Source organism: Eleutherodactylus coqui, chromosome 11 (assembly GCF_035609145.1).
Source record: "Eleutherodactylus coqui strain aEleCoq1 chromosome 11, aEleCoq1.hap1, whole genome shotgun sequence".
Lineage (NCBI taxonomy): Eukaryota > Metazoa > Chordata > Amphibia > Anura > Eleutherodactylidae > Eleutherodactylus > Eleutherodactylus coqui.
Genome location: NC_089847.1, coordinates 41014851 through 41039123, shown reverse-complemented (window position 1 = coordinate 41039123; position 24273 = coordinate 41014851). Strand labels below are relative to the sequence as shown.

At 45.1% G+C, this 24273-nt stretch overlaps 2 protein-coding genes across 7 annotated transcripts in view; one reads left to right on the top strand and one right to left on the bottom strand.

The window, feature by feature from the left end:
• RPGRIP1L (RPGRIP1 like) overlaps positions 1 to 17237 on the bottom strand; it is a 133149-nt gene extending 115912 nt beyond the window's left edge. For 2 of the 3 annotated variants that reach the window (XM_066583914.1, XM_066583915.1), the window contains exons 1-3: positions 17104 to 17237; positions 15179 to 15245; positions 11530 to 11681 (exon numbers count right to left, since the gene is read on the bottom strand). In XM_066583914.1, the coding sequence (XP_066440011.1) occupies positions 11530 to 11681; positions 15179 to 15238 (212 nt within the window). In that variant the 5' untranslated portion in view covers positions 15239 to 15245; positions 17104 to 17237. The remainder of the gene's footprint in view (positions 1 to 11529; positions 11682 to 15178; positions 15246 to 17103) is intronic. The other variant, XM_066583916.1, reaches the window with a different exon arrangement.
• A 150-nt stretch (positions 17238 to 17387) lies between these two features.
• Positions 17388 to 24273, top strand: part of FTO (FTO alpha-ketoglutarate dependent dioxygenase) — a 288006-nt gene continuing 281120 nt past the window's right edge. For all 4 annotated transcript variants that reach the window (XM_066583912.1, XM_066583909.1, XM_066583910.1 and 1 more), the window contains exon 1: positions 17388 to 17455. In XM_066583912.1, the coding sequence (XP_066440009.1) occupies positions 17414 to 17455 (42 nt within the window). In that variant the 5' untranslated portion in view covers positions 17388 to 17413. The remainder of the gene's footprint in view (positions 17456 to 24273) is intronic.

Sequence of the window (24273 nt, the reverse complement as noted above, 5' to 3'; positions counted from 1 at the left end):
CCCCGTTCTTGAGATCGGTGACAGAGTGACTGCTGAATAGCAGTTAAGACAAACCCTTGGCACTGCCCTTTTAAAGGGATTACTTCCTCTAGACATGACTTGTAGGCTAGTAGTACATACCAACTTTTTGTTTCACTACGAAAAAAAACTGCTGTGATATCACCGTACATAAGGAATGTACTAAGTAGCTTGAAAATCTTATCAAAATCATCACTACCACCGAGTTTTTATTGATTTTTTAAATCAGTAAATGCTCGGATTTCTGAGCAATTTCACATGGAATGTGTCATCAGAAAATGGCTTATTGTATAAATCAAGTCTTTTTATGTAAAATATTTAAAAGGATTTTTGGTGTTTTTTTTCTTTTTTTCACAGCATCCACATTACAATTTAGATTAAAGGTAACTTTACACGAGATGTCTGTGGGGACATAAATGCTGGATAACTGTCCGACTATCGCGTCTGTGATTCACATAGGAGTGATAGTCATTCTGTGAACAGAGGTGGAGCGGGCCAGAGATCGCTCCGGCAAGACCACCTTCATTCACTGGAAACAGGAATCACTGAAAGATTAAGTGCCTCCTGTTCACACGGGCCGTCAGTTGTTTGGTTTTTAATTCTGTGATTTGTTGCTCAGTGGCATGCTGGCAGCCATGTATACATAGGATGACTATTATCTGAATTCGCTGTTTCCAGTAAAAAATTGGGCGATATAATCCAGTCTAAAGGTTTCTTAACCCTTTGAGAATGTGTCCTTTTTTTTTTATTTTCGATTTTACCGCTACATTTTCAAAAAATCATAACTCTTTTATTTCTCAATCAATGTAGCTGTCTGCAGGCTTCTTTTTTGCAGGAAGAGTTGTATTTTTCAATGGTACTATATAATGTACTGAAAAACTTTTTTAAAACTCTAAGCAGAGTGCAATAGGAAAAAAATGCCATCTCAGGTAAAGTGTCACTTTCAAATCTCTCAGCCATCTACTCAACATCTCTCGTCCTACTACTAGCTGCGAGGGACATCTCTTCTAACCCCAGCCTACCATTCATGTCCTAGCTACAATTTACCTGCCCCCCTAAGAACCCATGTGATCAAGTTACCATTCACTGTACAGCTTCTCCTGTCTCCTTTAAGGCCTCATGTCCATGGGCAAAATCGAATTGCAGAATCCCCACGGGTCACCTACATGGACGATCCGCAGTTCAATATGCCCATAGAAAATCACTGGGCATCCGCAGATAATAAAAACAACCTGCGGACATCATTTTATCCTGGTGTGCTGATCGCACGCGCAGGATAAAAAGAAAAAAAAAATTAAAAAAAATTAAAAAAAAAAAATCGCTGCATGCTCCATTCTCTGCGGATTCCCGTACGGATGGCTTCCATTGAAGTCTATGGAAGCCGTCTAATCCGCAGTACACCTGCAGCTGACACTGCGGATGTGCCGCGGATCTGCAGGAAAGCAGGAGATTTGAAACAAAAGTGCACTGTGCATGCATGCGGCACGACGGCCGGCACACCCGCACACTCCACAGTGCAGAGAGAAAAGAAGATCCGGCTTGGATGAAGAAGACGCATTCAGAGAGATGAGAAAACGGCTGTGAGCATGGGTGGAATCTGCTGCGGGATTCTGCACTTGGAATCCACGCGTGCCTGTGGACATGAGGCCTTAATGCAATCTGGATCTGTCAGTCAGTGTGAAATAAACTCCCCACCACCCATGATGACTTTATTACAAAATCTCTAAACCTGTTGGCTCTTACAGAGACATGGGTCCAACAGTCTAACACCATCTTATGGTGGCCTACACTTCTCCCTTTGCCCCAAGCCTGAGAACAGGCTTGGTGGAGGAGTAGGCGTTCTTTTCTCTCCACAATGCACCTTCCAGGTCATCCTCCTGGTACCTTCGATCACATTCTCCTTCTTTGAGGTCCACACCTTCAAACTTTTCCAATCTCTGTCCATGCGAGTAGAGGTCATCTATGGCCCCCATGTCCTCCCATCCTGTTTCTGAATCCCTTTGCCGCATGGCTTCTTATCCTGTAAAAATCTAATTCTCATCTTGGGTGACTATAAAATCCCCATTGACGACCCGATCTCCCCCGTATGCCTCTCAGCTTTTATTACTCACTTTCTCCCTAAGGGGTTTTCCAGAATTATGATATTGATGCCCTATCTTCCGAATAGGTCATCAACATCAGATCTCCGAGGGTCCACGATCACGAAAAATCATTTTAAATCCACTGCATGTAATGGAGCATGACACAAGCAGGCCACACATACTTGTACACAAAAATGCCATTTACTTTAGCATTACCAGAAATACCTAATTGGCGTTTGCATGCCCGGTATGCAAATGCGCCATTTCGAGTCAAAGAGGTGGCGCCATCATACCACCAAGTCAGTGCGTCACAGCAGAAACCCCACGTCTTTTCCCGCTCACTGCCTCACCTTGTGTATCAATGTTCGCGCCAATAGCACTGAAATCATGCAAATGCGCAGGTCACCCCTCTGGCTGGATCTTCCCCACATATGTGCAGTGAAGCAAGGTGTATATGCTTTGCCTTCACCAGCGGACTGGTGTGCAGCATGTTTGCTAGATTTCAGCACTACTGGTGTTGACGTCAATACCCAAGGGAAGGCAGCGAGTGGCAGGAGAGGCTAGGTTTTTGCTGCGATGTGCAGACTTGGAGGGATGCTGCTGCCACCCCTTTGACACAAGTCGGTATATGCATACTGGGGATGCAACTAATAGAATAAGAATTTCTGATGATGCTAAATATCATGAACAACTGTGAAAAAAGTGCACAGCGAAGCCTTTTAATGAATATGCTTTAGGCAAGGCAATGAAGTCCAATACTTTTTATTATATAGCATACCAGCAATAAAAAGTGTTTCGAAGCATAGAGCCTCTTCATCAGTAAAGCCGGGATACAGACAGCAGAAGCTGCAATTGTTGCCTGGACCGGTGCTGCAGGGGGTAGTAGAACAGGCACTGACTGCAGCGTTAGCACTGTTGTGGTGACAATGATGGTAACACTGTAAATGGTGCCTGTTCTACTACCCCCTGCAGCACCGATGTAGGCAACTACTGCAGTACTTCCATTTATACTTTATCTACAGTTCTTACCCATATGGTTGTTTAATCCCATGCCCTAAAAACTTCAGGCACCATTTTGGGATTGCTCCGTCCACTTTTCCTTCTCTACCTAGTTCTGATAATCCTAAATGGCTTTTTTTTGTGTATAAGCATATATGGACGTCTTGTGTTATGCTCCACTATACTATGCTGGGGATTTTAAATGATTTTTCTGGTGACAGGTTCCCTTTAGTAGGTAACCTCTATTCCCCAGATGACGCTAAATTGGTGGTGAAACATGTTGGGGAGGGGGATAGGCTTTCTGTTTTTAATAGCCGTGACCTCCAAGCTCATTTTCATATATTGGTGTCTAGTTTACAATAGAAATATACGTTTTTTTGTGAAATATATGATTCCCCAGGGTCCTTCATCGAATGGCTCCTTATTCTGTTCATCAGTTGATGTATACAGTTCATCAATATCGTAAGCCGTGGAAAACCACCTTAACTAGAAAATGCAAAAATAAAAACTATTAAAAAAGTTATGAGAATGACTATATTTAAAGCATTTCATAAAAACAATTCGCAGTTGCCCTATTCAGGACAGTAGGCCCTGTAAAGGGAGGATTGATCCACAATTACCCTTAAAGGGATTCTGCCAACAACTACTAGCCCTATGAGCTAAGCTTATGGGATGAAGGTAGGTGATCTGGAGTCCAGGGATGCAAGTGTTATACTTACCTTCCCTGTTGTTCCTTTGGTTTTAGCACATAGAAGCCACCACTCAATCCTAAAATCAGTATGGGCGGACTACTTAGCATCACCGCTCAATTCACTGAATGGCAGTTTCCGGCACGGACACCGGGGGAACAATGTGGAAAGTAAGTATAAGACTTACATCCCGGACTCCACGAGTCACCTACTTCCAGCCCATAAGCTTAGCTTATAGGGCTAAAAGTAGTTGAAAGATGTCCTTTCATGTCACTTTCTGAACGGGAGACACGTTATTTTTCAACGTCTGGAAGATTAGGCCCATGAATAATCTGCAGCATGTTCCTGACATCTCTAACACTGGAATCCCCCTACCTCTTGACAGGATTGTGGTTTATTTGCTTTACAATAGCTTGTCGGGTATAGGTAAGCATTTGACATTTTGCGGCTATACTTGAAAAATGCTGCATCGGCATATGTAACGAGTACCACTCCTTTTCTCCAATTAACACAAAGATGAAAAGGAATGTGAAAGTCAGCAAACTGGGAGTATATGGTTGAAGCCTCCAGTACAGAGTGAAATAATACTTTGCAGATTTTGATAGAACTATTACTGCCTGTGAAAGGACCCTTTGAAGATAATTGAAACCACTGGGTAGCAATCTGCTTTATAGCACTGACAAATAACAGTTTCCTAAGGCTTATCATTTAAGTGTGGTAAAATAAGAAAAAGAGAAAAAAAAACAAAAAGGCACCATATTTAGTCCATATGTACTAGTCATTTCATTGTTACTACATGCCTGGCCTTGCATGGCAAGCTGCGTGTTACTGGACAGAGGCGCGTTATATGGACACAAAGGGCTAGGTCTATTATTTCTAAATAGTTTGTGGACCGCAAAGAACTTGCTCATAAACAGGAGTGTTAGAAGGATTTGGGGTATTTCCACCTTTTGTGTGAAGTGTAAACGGAGATTATAGAGAAATGAGGAACAGATTTCATGTGGTCTCAAACTAATAAATGCGGCACGGCCTCTCCTACAACATCCAGGAATGGGGTAATTCGACGTCTAGGAGTTGTCTCCTCGCTTATCCGACTGTTATATAATGTGCTAGACAAGATAACAAACACACTAAATAAAGCTCATGTATCCGAGCCCACAGACAGCATGAACAAGACAATAGCTACTAGTTTATATGACCCATACGTGGGCTACAGAGGGTGCCTATGGGACTGCTGCTCAGGGGAAAAACTGGAACTTGGGCCCGGGTTATTTTATGCCAGGGGTTTAGTTCAAAGTAATTATGTCATTAGGGAATATAAAAGAAGGATCATTTTAAAATTACTTGGCACATTTAATGCATACTAAAACTCTCAGACAACTTCTCAGAATAAGCCGACATGTGAACATAAGGAATAACACTATTTCTGGCCATTATATGACTTATATCCTGCACTTTAGCAGTTTTCTCTTCTGCAAGCTCAATCTCCAATTCTCAGTTTTCCCTGAGCTGGTGGATGGAGACCACTGCTGTTCTTTTTCTCCTTTTTTGCGATTCCCTGAACATTTTATTTGCTGAAATAGTTGTTAAATTCACTGTATGGATTATATTGATGGGATAATTACCATTTGTATTTAATGTTTTAGGACTCCCGGGCTACTGAGATGGTATTTGGGTTCATTGTCACAGCTGAAACTTCAGTGAATATTAATCCTTAAAACGCATCTTACTTTTCAGAATAAGCTGCTGTGTGTGTATATGAAGAGTAACATTATTTTGGGGCATTATATGACTTATAGCCTGTATTGTTCCCATTTCCCTCTCTGCAGGGTGTAGATCTGATCCTCAGTTCTCTCAGGACTAGTGGGAGGAGCCTGGCTTCTGTGCTGTGTTCTATAGACTCTACACAGAGAACTGCAGATCCTGCTTTCTAAAAGCCTGTAACACACACAGGCATAAAATAATGTAGGACAGCACACAGTAAGAGTGAGCAGGGGAGATGAGATTTTTGAAGCTAAAACATAGCATAGAGTAACTTACTGGAGATGTGATTTCAATAGCTAAAACACAGTAAAAAGTAACTTACTATAAGCTATAGGCAGTCTCTGTGCTAACCTCTTTTTCCATCTTCCCTTCTGCCCTCTACATTTCTATTAGCCCAATTACTCATCCTGAAACTCTGTACTCACCTCTCCTGTCAAGGAAAGAAAGAAAAAAAAAGAAAAAAGAGATACAGCAATAGAGGGAGAAACAACGAAAGAGAGACAACTACAACAGGATGAAGCAGATCTCGGATGAAACTTGGGTTTTTTGTTAGAGCCAAAACTTCAGTGAATATTAATCCTTAAAGCGTATCTTATTTTATGGCCATTATATGATTTGTATCCCGTACTTTTTCCATTCTCCTATCTGCAGGGTGTACATTTGTTTATCAGTTCTCTCAGAACTGGTAGAAGGAGCTTGGCTGCTGTGCTGTGTTCTATAGATTGTACACAGAGATCTGCAAATCCTGCTATCTAACAATCTTTAATGTGCACACAGGCATAAAATCATGGAAGACAGGGCATAGCAAGAGGGAGCAGTGGATATTTGATTTCTGTAACTAAAACACAGTAAAAAAAATAACTTACAATTAGCTGCAGTGTGGGTGTGAGTCTCTTTCCCTCCTCCCCTTTGCCTTCTACATTTCTATCAGTTCGATGACTCATTTACCCTCCCCAGCCCGTGTTCTAAGTCTCCACATCTGCTGTCAATCAAGAGCAGGCAGCGGACTGAGAAAGAGAACAAGAGTGAGAGAGAGGCGATGAAATGGAGACAGGCGACAGAAGAGAGGCAACAAAAGACAGATAACGAAAGAGAACCGACAAAAAGAGAGGGTGAAGGAGACAGAAAGGATAAAATTAGAGGAGATTCTGCTCCCCTATTGCTAACTCTCATCTGATATCTCTCATAGAGAAGCAATAGTAGCATAGGTGACATTATACAGCAGTACTAAGCAGTGTAGATGCAATTCCAGTAGCTATGAGAAAGTAAAACATCTACTATCAGCTGTAGCAGCATTTGTGCAAGTCTTTCTGCTTCTCTCTCACTTGGCTCCTCCTTCCGCCTCATGTTATAGACTTCTATCAGTTAGATGTTAGTTGGTCTTGTCTACCGCAACAGATTTTAGTTGTTTTTCAGTGTGAATGAACAGTTTAGAAATTATTGGGGAGGAGCCTGATAAGCGGAGAAGGTAGCATTTTTCTATAATAAGACCTATTACAAAGTTTCTTTGAACCTTTTGTAATACTGATTTAAGTAAAGTTTGTTGAGAACTCAGTAGCCATTTAAGGACAGTATAAACCTATATAAGGATAAAAGTACCTTATTTGAAATTGATGAGAAGAATATATTTAAAACATTCAAGTGAGCAGTAAATGTAAAACTGTAGATGGTTTGTTTTTGTGGTCAGCTGTATAGGGTGTTTCAATTAAAAAAAGGTTCAATGGCAACTAGACAACCAGATGCCCATAGTGCCCAGGCCAGATTTTTGATATTGACTGGCACTGATCTAGTATGTGAACATGTATTTACTAGAACGTAGGTACAGTCTTGTAATACCATAAGTAAAATGGTTTCCTTAAAACGGTTGTCCGGTTTGTGGATGAAATTACTAGTTATCACTAATAGATCAGTGGGAGACCTACTATTGGGACCGCACCGATCCAAAGAACAGGGGAACTGTGCTCCCCCTATTTCTCAGTGCAGGATAGCGGATCCTATTTTCTAACGCTGAAGGGAATGGGCCGCTAGTCGGACATGCACGGGTGTGGCTCAAATTCATCTCAATGTAGCTGACAGATAGCCAAGAGATAGCTGTTCTCTTGGCCATCGTGCTTGTGCACTGAGCCGATTTCCGTTGGAAGCAGACAGCTCTGTCCTCACTGTGGTGGCCAAACTTGGTATTGCAGGTTAAGTTACTTTTCATTGTAATGGGAACTTTACCTGCAATACCAAGTCTGGCCACTGCAGAGAGAACCGAGCTATCTGCTTTCTGTAGAAATCAGCTAAATGCAGGAGTGCAGCAGTCTAGAGAACAGCTGACAACATCCTGGGCAATGGACTCCTGCTGATCTACTATTGATATAATCCTGAGGATATACCACCAATAGTTTATAACTAGTCAACTCCTATAATATCAGATTAATAGGGAACCATATGAAGGAGCTGCAGGAGTTCAGTGAGCGCTGCATCCTCTGTACAGTTAATTACAGCTATGCCTGGTACTGCAGCTCAGACCCAATTACTTTTCTTGTTTACAAAGAAAAATTGATCAGGGGTGCCAACGGTAATAAATCAGTGATTGATATCTATTGAGATGGAAATCTATGTAGCTTTACACCTATCAGCTCACTGCACCAGATGTGAAGCAAGTACAATTCTTTTGGCCTGCAAGGTTGGCTCGTATGCAAGTTGTTCCAAGAGTTTAAAGCAGCAGTGGGAAGGTTGACAATGGTGAGACGTAGCCAGATGGATAACATGCTACTACTAAGGTCAATCAGAGGGTGAATGGTAGCTTGCAAAAGAGAATTCTGAGAAACAACCTATACAGAAACCCAAGACCCCAAGTAGCCGTGAGCAAAAGTTCTTGAAACAAGACTTGCATTGGAAAACAGGATGATTTGAGCTGGGATCTGTGCAGCCGCACGCATGAGATCTTTTCCCACAATTTCGGTCAGTTTAGCAGAGGACCGACTGCTGTAATTGTCACTGATGTGCTTCAAAGCCTACATGGCAAATCTAGTAGTCGGGGGAGGGGTTCCAATGGCTGGACCCTCGCTAATCAAACTCTAATCAATATGTCATTGATGGTTACTCTGAAAAAACTGAATTAACCATTTCAGGACAAGTGTTTTAAAATAACACATTTTAAAGTTGTTTTTTTATTTAATAGTCTATCTAAATTTTTGTTTTTCAGATTTTGTGGGACATTCAGGTCTTAGAAGATCAAAATAAAATCATTTTGATTTGCTTGTATTACATAGAGAACATGGACACAAAATTGGGAAAAAATGCAATTTTCCTCAGTTCTTTCCCCTTGTACAGTAATGTAGTTGGTAAAACCAAACCACAAAAATAATCCTCTAATTCTCCTGAGTATAAAGATACCAGATATGTGCAGGTTACGTGTTGACCGATGCCGCCATTACTGCTCAAAACAAAGATCTCCATTAACCCTTTCCAATCCACTGTCTGACGTCTAAAGACATTATGATTTAAGGCTGAACAGCTCCGATGTTGGAAGACGTCCGTCGGGGTTCTCTTACTGTATATTGCCAGTCTCTCTGCTGACGGAGCCTATCCAATGTGTCACCTCATGCAGTACTGGCTTTAGCCAACATATAGCGCCTTTGTATAACAGCAGAAAAAGAGTAAGCCCCCTAGGAAAACCAGGATACAAATTGGATTGGAAAGGGTTAAAGTTGTAAGCCTGTCTCCATCCCCTGGCATCTAGGAGACATCTCTACACTGCGGTGAAGCAGTTGGGTGCAAGTGTGCTTGTTAAGAATGAAGCAGATCCTACACGTTTTGGGATTGTCCTTTGTGGTTGGGATCGGGTCACATAGCCTCTAAATTTACGGATTTCTCTCAACCGGAGTCCCCTGCTTCCTTCTTGCTCCATATCCCCCTTCCCACATACAGACACTTCCTGGTACGCCATTTAGTCAATGAAAGTCAAGCTTGTGCCCCGATGTATCGGAGGCAGACTGTCCCCCTTACCGTGAGTCAGTGGCTTAAAAAGGTTTTCAGGTTACCAGATAACATCCCTTCAATAGGGCTAGCTGTAGTAAAATAACAGACAGAGCACTACCTACTCCTCCCCTGCTGCCGGGATCCAGCGCTGCAGCCCCGGTGTGGTCCTGTCATTTCTTGCAACAGCTGACATCAATGGAAGTCAGGTGACCACTAAAGCCAATCACAGGCTGCAGCGTCATGTTCCCAAACGCATGGTATCATGGCGCACGGGATGTGAATGCCGATGCCAGGAAAACAAGTAGTGATGCTGCAGCCTCTGATTGTGACTATAAACACTATGACCCCACCGGCGGCGTAGATGTAAGTAGTGCTCTGTTTGTTATTTTACTACAGTCATCCTCATTGAAGGGATATTGTTCAGTAACTGGGCAACCCCTTTAATCACTTAAGGACCAAGCACCGTAGATTTACGGCGCTTGGTCCTGGGCTTTAATCCCAGCTGATCGTAAAAATAAAGCGCGGGATTAAAGCCCTGCTTCTGCAATGAAGGAGAAGCATGTCGGGTTGTCAGCTGTTAGTCACAGTGAGAAGGGAGAAGTGGTTTTCAACCACTTTTGCTTTCTCCTTTCTCCAGTACATAAAGCTCAATGAGCGCTATATACTAAGAAGTGAAAGTGGAAGTGTTATGACACCTCACAAATGTCCATATACATAGTTGGCAGTGCATATTGATCAACAACATTGAATCATAGTCCTTCACCACTATTTTCACATCTCATGTCATCTCAAGTGCTAATGCTGCCAACACCAGTCGAGCCTTCATCTAATCATGAACCGCTGTCAAGCATTGAAACAAACCCTTTTTACTATATGTTATTATATTAGCAAGTGGCGCATTGCGCCACCAGAAACACTGGTACTGCCATGTTTCCCCGAAAATAAGACACTGTCTTATATTAATTTTTGCCTCAAAAGAGGCACAGTGTCTTATTTTCAGGGGGTGCCTAATAATACTCACCTAGCAGCCGGTGTTCGGGTCCCTCGCGCTGGTCTCTTTCGCAGCTGCAGGCTTCCGTGTCCTCCTGGACAGCACAGAGTGGGGTTCGCCCCTCGGGATGCCGTCTATGAGCCATAGTGGGGAGCCCATCAATTCCGAAGGATGTGAGGTGTCCTTGTATAAACAGAATGTAATGCATTTCCTGCCACAGGAGAAATGCCTGACTGGCAGCAGCTTTCCCTGGCAAAATTAGCTGTTTAATGGAGGTGTTGGGAGCGGGCATTAGGGCTTATTCACATGGGCATTTGCGTATAACGCTGCAAATCTCTCGCAGCGTTGTACTCATTGCAACCTTTTCACTCTGCCCGCAGAGATCACATACGGGCTGTAATTGGGACTGCGCATGCCCAGAATTCTGACGTCACGGATATGCGTAGTGTTCATTTTTTTTTTTTTCCCAAAACCCCATTTAGAGCGGGGCTGCGTGTTGAAACACTGTTCCTTCACAATACCTGTGAATGGACAGAGTTTCATACGCAGCCCTTCATGCCTTGTTTTTAGTGGAAACCGAATAAAGAAACATATCCTTTTGGATGGGAGTATCTTTCCTTTGTTTGTGCACCTTGAATGCTGCTCCACATTTCATTTTTTGGACTGTGATACGCAGAGAAATAGAGCATGCTGGGATTTATTTCTCTTCAGTATCATATGCAGTGTCCACTCGCAGTCCAAGCGCAGGTGTCCATAGACTTTCATTGCCTCCATTCACCACGTGTTATGCACGTAAAATATGCCTGCGTAATATGTGGTGACAATATGCCAGTGTGAATGAGGCATTAGAGTGATCAGGTGATCACTCTAGCAGCTGCATTCTACATGAGGTTGTCTCTGATGGGACAACCCCTCTAAATAATTGCCCCGGTATACATCAGGTATGCAGTAATGTCTGGTCAGGCGGATACTGCAACGTGCAGAGTGATACAATCATAAAAACATACATCGTGCTAACCTCTTTATTTTATCCTCTTGCTTGTTTGCATGCTGTTTAAGCAAAATGTTGTCATCGTGGATACGTAAATATCTATCTTCCAGTTCCTGCCGGGAAATACGGCCCACGGCTTGTCTTGCCTTGGCACTCTGCGGTGAAATAGCATCTGAAAGGTACAAAAACCACAAAGTTCTAATGCATACCAAGACTCGGAAGTTGTAAAGTTACAGTAATAATTAATACTTTTGTTCAAACTTCAGGTGCTAAAAACATAAAAAAATGCATAAGCACCAATAGATCACATAGTCACAGCTATTCAACTAAAATAAGCCCCCCAGCTTCCGGAGGAGAAAAAAAAATAGGAGAAAATGTCACAGCTGAATTCCCACAACATCCATGACTAGTACCGTAACATAGAGGGGGTGGACAAAAATATGGAAACACTGTACAAAATACATGCCTTTAAATCGGTCATTACATGTCTCATTGAAATATGATTTATAATCCCATGTAAGTGGAGGTAATAAAACACAGATCTGCCCAAGCAACACGATTCCATTTGTCAGGGGTTTGAGTGCTGTTACCAGCTGGCTCCCAAAACCACCCGGAGCAGGGCAAGATAGATGAAGGGTTCCACAGCAGCACCTGATTTCAGGCAGGGTATGCCAATATTGGCAAAAACGTGTGCAGGTTCAAAAAGCGGGGTTGGATCCAGTCCCCCCAAACAGCAATCCAAACAAGAAGAAGTATGAACAGCACAAATAGGTGCAATAAAAAATGCCAATGAAAAATAAAGTGACATCCATGCGGATGTAAACTTTTACTATTGCACCTATTTGTGCTGTTTATACTTCTTCTTGTTCAGAGCAGGGCAAGAGGTGAAGTAAACACAAGTTTGGCAGGATCAAAAGGTCAGCCCAGTGCTAATGGGGCACATTTTGTTTATCCAAAGAGGGCAATAAACCTCCTAGCCGCCTATTTCAAAGAAAAAAACAAATAAAAAAATCGACAACATCCGAAAAGAAATCTCCGATCCCAGTCTCCTCAGCACTGCATCCATCACCCATTCACTTTCTATGTTAGAACCAACGACAAAGGAAGAAGTCGCCAGGCTGCTTTCCGCTGCTCGTCCCACCACCTGTGCTAGCGACCCTCTCCCCAGCTGTCATTACCCACCTCACCACTATCTGCAACCTTTCCCTAACCTCTGCCACCTTCCCCTCCTCATTCAAACACTTCACCATATCCCCTCTGCTAAAACAAAAACAACCCTCGACCCGACCAGCGCTAACTACAGACCCGTCTCAAACCTCCCCTTCATCTCCAAATTACTAGAACGCTTGGTCCACTCCCGCCTCACACGCTTTCTCTCTCTTTTCAACCCCGTCCAGTCTCTACACTCGACCGAAACTGCCCTCACAAAAGTATCAAATGACCTGATGACTGCGAAGTCGAAGGGTGACTACTCCCTATTAATCCACCTTGACCTCTCCACGGTGTTTGACACTGTTGACTATGACCTCCTTCTCACTATGCTCCGCTCCATCGGTCTAAAGGACACCGCCCTCTCCTGGTTCTCCTCCTACCTCTCCGACCGCTCTTTCAGCATCTCCTTAGCTGGCTCTATCTCCTCTCTATGTCCTATCGCTGCTAGGGTCCCCCAGGGCTCGCTCCTTGATCTCCTCTATCTACACAGTCCTAATTGGACAAATCATCCCCAAATTCGGCCTCCAATACCATCTCTACGCTGATGACACCCAACTATACACCCCCTCCTGTGACATCTCTAAACCATTCCTCCAAGACATCACGACTGTCTGTCTGCTGTCTCTAATACTATGTCCTCCCTTTTTCTCAAACGTAACCTCTCTAAAACTGACCTTCTCGTCTTTCCGCCTTCCAACTGACCTCCTCCCAACATCTCCATTCCAGTGCCTGGCACTATTACAACCCCCAGACAGCATGCCCACTGCCTTGGGGGTCACACTGGACTCTGACCTCTCCTTTACCCCCCCTTCCCCCACATACAATCACTGGCCTGAACATGCCATCTACACCTTCCACACTGCTTATCGCATATGACCTCTACCCCCGCAACTCCTCACCGCCCCACCCCGTTTGCTTCCTAATAGTTTTTACACGTAACTCCCATACTGCCCGTGTTCCCCTATGCCTTATCTCATCCCCCTCCTTGTACCTCCTGTAACACCCTCACCCTGTTGACTTCAGACTGATTGTATATCACATGTTATTGTTGTATTGTCTGTGTTCTCCCATGCCTGAAAGCAAGGTGGAATAGGTTGGCACTATACAAAAAAAGATGATTATTATTATTAATGATTAAAAGGGTTTTCCAGTGAAATACTATTGATGACCCATCATCAGGATAGGTCATCAATAGTTGATCGGCCGAGGTCCATTGCTCGGGACCCCGACCGATCAGCTGTGTGGGCGCATGATAGGTCATCGGTAGTATTTAACTAGAAAACCCCTTTAAAATCCCATGCATTTCGTTCGGTGTTTCCATATTTTTGTCCACCCCCTATATACAAGGTCACAATGTTTCTTTGATCTTTGAATGTCTTCCCAAGAGATGCGGAAGGAAGGAAGAAACATTTAGCTAATTTACCATAGTCCCATCACAGCCAAACTACTTTTTAGAGTTTTAAGTCAATAAAAAAAGTGTAAGCTGGGCATAAAATGCCCATTCACATTAGGTGACAATCGACTAAACCCATTGGCCATCTAAAGTACATGGGGATTGCCTGACCCTCTCCAGATGGTAAATACTAAGTGGAAAGAAGAATTGTCTATGATAGATTACAACATGCTTGATCCTTTGTTCCGACGGGAGATAAGCCACTGCCAGAAGTCTCTGGAATCGGTCTATTCCCTTCTCCCCATTGAGAGCATGCATGTGCATGGAGGAGTCGGGAGGAATAGCTGTCAGTCAGACTCAGATGTGTATGGGCTGCCATAGACTTGAGATAAACACTCTCCTGACTAAGTCCTCCTTGTGTGCATTTATTTCTGCAGGCATGGGGCGGGGGGGGGGGGGGGGGAATTGCGCCATTTATCTCCAGGCATAAAAAAAAGATTGGAGAGCTTAAAAGTCATTGTCCGAGACCTGTTTTTTCCATATAAAACAACAAATAGACATGTACTCACATCTCCCCGCTGTGTACGAGCAGCCGCTCCAGGTCTCCGTTGTGATGCTACGTTTACAAGACATCACATGAGTTGTTGCAGCCAATGACAGAGCTCGGCTATCGATCCCTGTCATTGGCTGCAGCAGCCCGTGACGTCCCGTAAACAGGCGGGGGCAGCCTGTAAACAATCAATGGAAGTGAGAAACACACAGTGGTTCAGGATACAGCAGGGAGCAGGAAGGGGTGAGTATATGACTATTTGTTGTTTTGTAGAAAAAAAAAAAGATTTGAGAAAACCCCTTAAAAATCCAGTCGGTCTGTTCAGCCGGAATCACTCAAACTCCCAAGACTGTAAAAGTCTCCTGACAATCTTAGTCCCTGGGACGCCCAACACAGGAGTTTGCTGAATGAAAATGTTTGGGACAATATCCATGTGACTGTTTATATAAAAACAATGTAACAAATATACAAAAAGTAATATAAAAATAAATAAAAAATGGATTCATTCCAATACCTGAAAGATTTGGACCAAAATCCCTCACGGGGAGATCGGCTGCCGTTTCATCTACGGGGGTGGCCATGATGAAGCTGGGGGATGAGGGAAGAAGAGAGCAGCTTAGCGCACAGCACGTATATACATACAGGACATGGCAGAACACCGAAAACAAAGAGTCTTTTTTTTTTCAATGGATCCGGTAGAAGGATCAGTTAAAAAACTGACAGTTTCTATTGGTTTGTTTCCATTTACGTCTGTTTTTAATAGATCCGGTTTTATATTCTTGTTCTTCCTAACCTTCTCCGCTCATTTATAAACCGATCCGTTAAAAAGACGTCAAAAAGGAACCAAATGGAAATGTTTCCGTTCAGTTCCGTCACCAATTGATTTCAGTTGTTTTTTTTTTTTGTGGTAACAATAGCGCAACAGATTTTGCTATTATTTACGTTAAAAAAACGGAAATCAAAAGGAACAGAATCGAACTCTGTATAACTGAGGCGCCGAAGATCCCGCCGACATCAACAGGGCTTAAAATAGAACCGTTCGCTTCCCATTTTGCAGCTCGTCCGTCAGAAACGCAAACGTTAGTGCTTATTCCCACGATAATACTCCCACGCGAGCGCCATCCGATAATCCTGCAGCCCTTGCTGAGCGCAGCATCTAAACGCTTTTAAAGCCAAAAAAAAATGTTTACGTTTTTTTCCCCTTACACAATAATATTAGATATTGGAAAAAGTTTGAAAGAATTGGTATCGCCGCGTCCACAATTATCTGCGCTATCCAAAATATCTGTTTTGATCACTTTTTATTAGTTTTTTTGTGTAACTGGATGCAATTCTGTCAGATATTTTTTCTTACGGTGTTCACCGTTTGGGATAAATATTTTAAAAGGAAGCGGTCACCTTGGAGCTGCACCATAAACCACATTTTGGTGCTTTTTTGGAGGTAACAGGGAGTCGGGGATGGAGGTTTCACCCGCTCCCCTATTCCTGCGGTGTCCTCCGGCGGAGATCGCGTGTAGTCCAAAAATCTGACTCTTGAGACCGCTGTTTGCGCACACTTCCATAGAAGTGGTAAAGCGGGCACCATGGTCTGCAAAGAGTTAGATTTTCAGGATGCCCGCGATCTTCAGTGGGGGACCCCAGGGAACAGAGGGGCGATGGAGCAAAAATAAAACATCCCTCGGCTTCCCGTCACCTTCAGGAGCACCATGGTGCCGTTCTGAGGGGACAGCTCCCTCTAATAGATAGAACATCTGTGGGTGCGGTGATACCAATTTTGTTCACTTTTCAATAATTAGATTTTTTTTTTATATAAAAAATGGGAAAAAGTCTTTTTTTTAACTTTTAATATTTAAAAAAATGTCATCAAACTTAAGTGACGCTTTTTCTTTCTTACTCCCCATAGGGGGCTTGAAGCTGCGATTGTCCAATCACTTATCCAATATGCCGCAGTACTTCAGCACTGCAGTATATTCCTGTAGGCAGTCTATTAAGCCCTGCCACGGGCATGCCTCAATAGGCAGAAATACATAGCAACAGTGGGGGGGCTTCACAAGGCCCCCCAAGGCTGCCATGACATACGAACAGCCCCCCACAATCTCCCAGAAGGGGAGCCCCCTATGTTGGGCCATTTAAATGCCGCCGCTGTCAAGAATTGACAGCAGCATCTAAATGGTTAACAGCTTTGAAACGTATGGATGTCAGTCTGCCATAGCAGCGCTCCGAGCTGGTATACGGAGGAGGGCGCCCCATACAACATTCATACGCCCCAGGAGGGCAAAAATGGTCATTGATAGCAGTAGTCACTAGGATACTACAACTCCCAGCATGCCCTCACAGCCACATGCTGGGAGTTGTAGTGCTGCAACAACTGGAGGGTCAATAATCATGATTACTTGTGACCCTGGTATAGTGCGCGCAGTGCAGCATGGGAAGCTTTCACACTTACGATTCTACACAGTCGTCTGTCTAATAATTCTCCTTCTCTCCCGAGTTCCCCTTAGACCGTTTCCTTTTGCCCCGCGTCCATCCCACGACTCCCCAGCAACAGTTGCTACGGCCAGAGAACGGTGTGTTACGTCACTTCCGGTCGGAAGCTTATTCACTCCATCGAATGAGAACGCTATGGTTGCGCGCTGCATGCCGGGAGTTGTAGTTTTCTCATTGCGGAAACGTTCCAGTATCAAGGCGCGAGTAAACTACGTGACCCACAATGCCCTGCGAGTAGGAGAGAGGCGTGTAGGAAGATAAAGTGGAAGATGAAGCGCAATGCTGAGGGTGACAGAGAGAAGGAGGAGAAGGTGTGTGATATAATGGCAGCACACGGAGGGCAGCTGGGGGTAGCATGGCTGCCTCTCCATCTGCTTGTTTGTCCCCTGGCCTTAATGCGTCCCTCACATTATTTAGTCCGCCTGTTTTCGGTTACGTTGCTTTATGTGTTTTTTTTCCTGTTGTACCTATGAAAATCTGGCACTTAACCCCAAAGGTGCCGAAAACAACTGCCTTGTGTTTAACCCCTTAAAGACTGGGCCTATTTTTTTCAATTTTGTTTTTTCTTCCCACTTAAAAAAAATCCCAACTCTTTTATTTATCCGCGGCCGTCGGAGGGCTTGTGATTTGCGGGATGAGTTGTAGTTTCTATTGGTACTGTTTTGGTACATATGGCTCTCTGAAACCTTTTTTTCTTGGAGACAGGGTAACCAAAAAAAGGCGCAATTCTGGGTTGTTTTTTTCTGATATTCACCGTGTGGAGTGAATGCAGTGCTACGAAATGTTGTTGTGGTGTGTTTGTTGTTTTTTTTTTTTTCTTTAAAGTTCTTATATTATAATGGCGAAAGGGTTTTTTTGTTTGTTTTTTTTTGTCTTGTTTTGAACTTTATTACAATTTTTTTTTTTTTTTTAATTTAATAAAATTTCTCTTAAAGTTTTTGTAACTTTAATTTTTTTTTGTACTACGCCTTAGTCCCGATAGGGGACAAGAACTCGTGATGGTTTGATCGCTCCTGCAGTACCTAGTATTACATTGCCTGTCAGACTGCACAATAATATATTAAAGAGGTTGTGTCGCGCCGAAACGGGTTTTTTTGTTTTTTTCAATAGGCCCCCCCGTTCGGTGCGAGACAAATCCAAAGGATGGGTTAAAAAAAAAAAAAAATATATATATATATATATATATATATATATATATATATATAATTACTTACCCGAATCCCCGCTCTGCGACGACTTCTTTCTTCCTTCTCCAAGATGGCCGCCGGGATCTTCACCCACGATGCACCGCGGGTCTTCTCCCATGGTGCACCGTGGGCTCTGTGCGGTCCATTGCCGAGTCCAGCCTCCTGATTGGCTGGAATCGGCACACGTGACGGGGCGGAGCTATGAAGACGACGTGGTGACCAGCTCTGCGGCACGAGCGGCCCCATTCACAAGGCAGAAGACCGGCCTGTGCAAGCGTGTCTAAAAACGCCAGAAGACAGCGAATTTAGACGGATCCATGGCGACGGGGACGCCAGCAACGGAACAGGTAAGTGAATAACTTCTGTATGGCTCATGTTTAATGCACGATGTATATTACAAAGTGCATTAATATGGCCATACAAAAGTGTATAGACCCACTTGCTTTCATGAGACAACCCCTTTAAGCCACACCACAGGCATGGCTTGATGGGCGATCTGCCACGGCGAGCTCATCACATCGGGGCATTTAAATGCTGCTGTGAACTATGACAGAGGAATTTAAAGCGTTGTCAGCTGTGAGGCATTTTTTTTTTCTTTTTTTACAGCATTTCAAATCCTGTGCTGAAGGGCTATTTCAGATGACTGTATATCAGTCAGGTTTTCACGCCCGGCAGATATACGATGTCCTTGTCTGCAGGGGGAGGAGGATGGAAGAGCCAGGAGCAGGAACTGAGCTCCCCCTCCACTATTTGCAATGGGAGGGGCAAGATGGGGGCGGAGCTAAGTTCCGACGCTTAGCTCCGCCCTTGTCCCACCCCTCCAAATGCAAAAAGTGGCGAGGGGCGGGAGCTCAGTTCCTGCTCCTGGCTCTTCCATCCCCCCCTACAGACGAGGACACCGTATATCAGATCAGTGTGAAAACCCAGGCGATATATAGTCGTCTGAAATAGCCCTAACATTGTAGACCGCCTCTGTTTACATCAATGGGGTGTCTTCCCCTCCCCCCCCAACGCTGTCTGCTCTGTTTTAGTGCATGTCATCTATATGCCTCAAAATAGTACCAATAAAAACTATGAGTCGTCCTGCAAAAAACAAGCCGCTGTCCCGCTCTGTGGACCGTAAAACAAAACTGTGGTGACTAACATCCGCAAAGTGTGGATCATTCAGCACCAGAATTCTCAACGTCGGCGTACGTTTTTGATCCAGAATTGAAATTTGCCTCAAAGGGTTGTCCGAGGTGTAGCTTACGGGTGAAATGCCTTTCCCAGGCACTAAAATAACAAATCGTCGTACACTCCCCTCTTGGCGCTGCTCTGGGTTTCCCCTCTGACATCACATTGACAAGCTGCCCCAGCCTGCTTACGGAATAGGCCAGGCGCTGCAGTCAATATCAGAGCTCCACGATCGATCACTGAGCTCTGTCATTGGCTGCAGCGCCCTGTAAACCGGGTAGGACTGCGGCCTGTAAACATGTAAACACAGAGGACCGAGCAGTGGTGCGGAGAGGCGAGTAGATCACTACTTGTTATGCAGGGGAAAGACATGTTACCCATAAGCTATATCTCGGGCAACCCTTTTAATACGCCTGTCAATTCTTCATCAAAGTCCACAGCTAGACCTGCAGGTTTTAGGCCGGGTTCACACAGGGCGGATTTGCTGCGGAAATTCCGTCCGGAATTTCACTGCGGCAAATCCACATGTGACCGCTAATCCTGGGATTAGCCAGCCGTGTGCATGAGATTTGTTAAAAATATTCACCCACACGGGACGGCGAATCCATCGTGGCGGTGCGGATTCCCCGGCCGCAGCATGTCTATTTTTTTTGCTTCTACAGTATACTGCAATACTTCAGCATGTTAGGGGTTGTCTTAGAAGTGACTATTCCCTACAAGGCATGTAAAACCCATGAACTGATGAGATAAAGCTATAGACACGGTTATTACCAGTGAACCCCTCATCTCTCCTGTTTAATGACCTTCCAATACATAAATCTGATATCAATGGAACCAGAAATCAGAAAAGGTTTTGTTGCCCAACATCAAAAATGGTTTCCCTGTCAGAGGCGGTCTGTGTGGCCCCTTTGTCACGGGACACAGATGGGATAGTAGAAAGTAGTGGCAGCATAAGAAAGGGTTTAAGTAAAAATATAACCTGCATTACTCCATAGTCTTCTTAAAATGGTAGGCTACGTTTTGGCCTAAGGCCCCCTGCACACGGACAGAAATTCCACGCGGGATTTTCTGCAGAATTTCCACCCATGGAAGCTGCCATAGGATTGCGTTAGAAAACGCAATCCTAGGCAGACGGCTGCGATTTGTCTGCGCAAAATCACATGTGGAAACCAAATCGCGGCATGCTCTATTTCTGTGCTGGTCTTGCAGAACCCGCACAGAAATGTCACTCCTGGGCTGCCGGCTCCGCTCTGCGCATGCGCCGGCTGGTCGGCAGCCGGCACATCAAAGAGCCGGAGCCGTGGGAGAGGTGAGTGCCGCGCTGGTCCCTGCAGGGGCTTGGCTCGGGTCCTGCTGCGAGAATTCTCACAGCCGGATCCGACCCGGCCGTCTGCAGGCGGCTTAAAGGAGGCCTTCTTCAAGCTACCGAACACATCCACTGTTTAAATAAGACGCAATGTGCAATCACAGAACACTTACCACCCACAATGCTTAATACGTAATTATAGACCGGTGTACACATACAGCACTCACGCAGGTCATCCACTTTCTTACTTGTTTGTATCAGCAGCCTTCGGTTGCTGTGGTGAGGACGCATGCGCGGTGTGCACCGTTGGTCGGTGCACACTAACACAGCAATGCTTGCTCTTGCACATGCGCACGTACATCTTTCAGGTTGATCTATCTATTAGAGTATCGCAAGACTTTGTTATTCGCGTGAATGCGCACTTACACTCTCCGGACACCATGACGATACAGAGGAGACGCTGCATATCACTCCAGGATGTGTCATGTGGTATGTGATTTATGTGTACACCGCTCTATAATTATGTAATAGTAATTATTAGGAGATTATAGTAGCAGTGTTTCTGGTGGCACATCACACTCACAGTAGCTTGATTACCACACAAGACAAACACAGCTTGGCTCCTCCCGCAGCAGTGACATCACCACAGATCCTTCAGCCCATCAGATCTCTGTTGTGGAGGTAGGTCAGTGTGTTCTGTTAGGACTGCTGAGTTGTGTGTGTGACATAATAGCGGTTTAGTTGTATTCTCACTTTGTTATTCTTGTCCTCCCCTTTTCAAGAGCCCTAAGTGTGTTGTTCTCCTGTCAGTCAGACTCTGTGTTTTATATATGTTGTAGGACCTTCAATGATGTTACCAGGGGGCGGAGCATAAGAATCACTCACACACATACATACTCACAGACAAGTGGTCGTTAGTAGTTTGATTAAGCATTGTGGGTGGTAACTGTTCTGTGATTTGCGCATTGTGTCTGATGTCTTGTTATTTAATCAGTGTATGTGTTTGGTAGCTTGAAAAAGGCCTCCTTTAGGCCAGCTGTCCATGGGCGATGCGGTATTCCGCGGCGAAGCTCTGCTGCGGGAGCAGAAGCCGCCGCCGAATCTCCGCCGGTCAGCCCTACCTAATAGGCTGACTGAGGAGAATCGCAATGATTCTCCGCTCGTGGACAGGTGCCGGCGCTTTCCATAGCAATGCTATGAGAAGCGTCGCCTGGCGTGACTACACTGCCGTGTACAGGGGGCCTTAGGCTAAAACGCAGCCTACCACTTTTAGAAGACTATGGAGTAATGAAGGTTATATTTTTACTTAAAGCGGTTGTCTCGCGAAAGCAAGTGGGGTTCAGCACTTCTGTATGGCCATATTAATGCACTTTGTAATGTACATCGTGCATTAAATATGAGCCATACAGAAGTTATTCACTTACCTGCTCTGTTGCTGGCGTCCCCGTCTCCATGGCTCCGTCTAACTTCAGCGTCTAATCGCCCGATTAGACGCGCTTGCGCAGAAGGGTCTTCTGCCTTCGGGTCTGTTCGGCAGCAGCTGCGTTTTGGCTCCGCCCCCTTCTACGCATCATCGCCTCCTGATTGGCTGGAATCAACACACGTGACGGGGCGGAGCTACGCGATGACGGAGCCAGAACGCCGCTGCTGCCGAACCGAGCCGAAGGCAGAAGTCCCTTCTGCGCAAGCGCGTCTAATCGGGCGATTAGACGCTGAAGTTAGACGGAGCCATGGAGACGGGGACGCCAGCGCAGGGAAGGTAAGTGAATAACTTCTGTATGGCTCATATTTAATGCACGATGTATATTACAAAGTGCATTAATATGGCCATACAGAAGTGTATAACCCCACTTGCTTTCGCGAGACAACCCCTTTAAAACCTTTCTTGTGCTGCCACTACTTTATGTTATTCTTTGGACTATATGTTGAGTCTCTAGGCTCAGGCTCCCATTCTGTGGCTTGCATTTTTTTCACCCCACCTTGAGGAGGTATGGTATTAGTGTATCTTGACGCCACCAGGATGTCCTGGTGGAGTCAAGATTGACAGGGGGTGACGCCCCCTGATTGGCTGCACAGCAGGGTCGGCTGCCAGGTCCTGGCAGCCCACTAAGGAAGAATGTATAAAGCATAAAGCGGCCCCCCCATGCATCCGCACAGGGGCATGTGTAAGTGCCTTAGCTGCCGGCACACCAGAAGGATGATACCCCACATATGTTGCTCCGCTAACCGCTGAATGGGGTCTGCAGCAGGGAGTCCAGAGCGGCACGAGGTGCTCAGTGGGGAGACGACAGTGGTGGCCTCACAGACTGTGAGAGGCGCGGGATGCTGTCAACTGCAGCACAGCATATATATAACCTTCACCTCGGGCTGGGCAGCGGGGAGGCGACAGCATCGGTGAAACAGAGTGTGAAAAGCGCCGTGCGTTCACAGCTGGAGCACTGCAGCTGGCTAACTGGGTGGGAGCACTGTGTCGGGTAAGACAGAGGGAGCACATGCAGGGAGACAACAGGGCTGGCTCACAGCTGCAGCAGCCAGGACCTGCCATCTGACACCGCTGTCCAGCCAATCAGCTACAGCGGGCGTCACCCCTCTGTCAATCTTGACTCCACCAGGAGTTCCTGGTGGCGTCAAGATACACTAATACCAGGAGGTATTGTGTGTGTGCTGCTGGGTATTGCTACTGTTTTGCACAGAGATGGAGCCTGTGGACAACTACCTGCCATACATGTTGTAGCGGATCACCACTGACTGATACAATGGCTTCTGTGATGCCACAGATCATACATGGTGGGTGGTAAGGGGGACATGTAGACTCCAACACTCCCCTAGGTACAAAAATCACAAGGTGTAAGGTCCGGGGAATGTGGAGGCCAAGGAAGACATTCCCTATCGCCACCACCGGCACGGCCAATCCATCTGTTTGGTAGTCCCCTACTGAGCTCACTGCTGAATTCATTGTGATAATGGCGAAGGGGTGGGGGCCGTTCTGTTGGAAGATGAAACCTGGGATTTCCTGTTCCGGCAGTGGCAGAAGCCATATCTGTAGCGTCCAAGTACGAAATCCCTGAAATTGTTTTCTCATGGAAGAAGAAGGGGCCGTGAGCTTCCTACAGGTTATAGCGCTAAACACATTCGCCTTGGGGGAGTCACATATACGCTCCACGTAGACCGGTGGGTTTTCCCTCCCCGGATTCTGACATTACATTTGGTAATTGATGAAAGGACGAATGTGGCTTCATCACTAAACACTAAAGACTCCATGAAACCCTCACTTCCCATTACAGTTGGCACACTCTCGCAGAAAGAATGTCGCTTCGCTTTGTCGTCCGATTCCTGGGCCGGGAACAAGTGCAATTATAAGAGATAACATCACAAACATTTACGCAGAATCTCCCACACGGTTGGCAGTGGGACGTCCAGTTCTCTCCTCGCTCTGATGGTGGGGTTCTGAGGACTTGGTGGA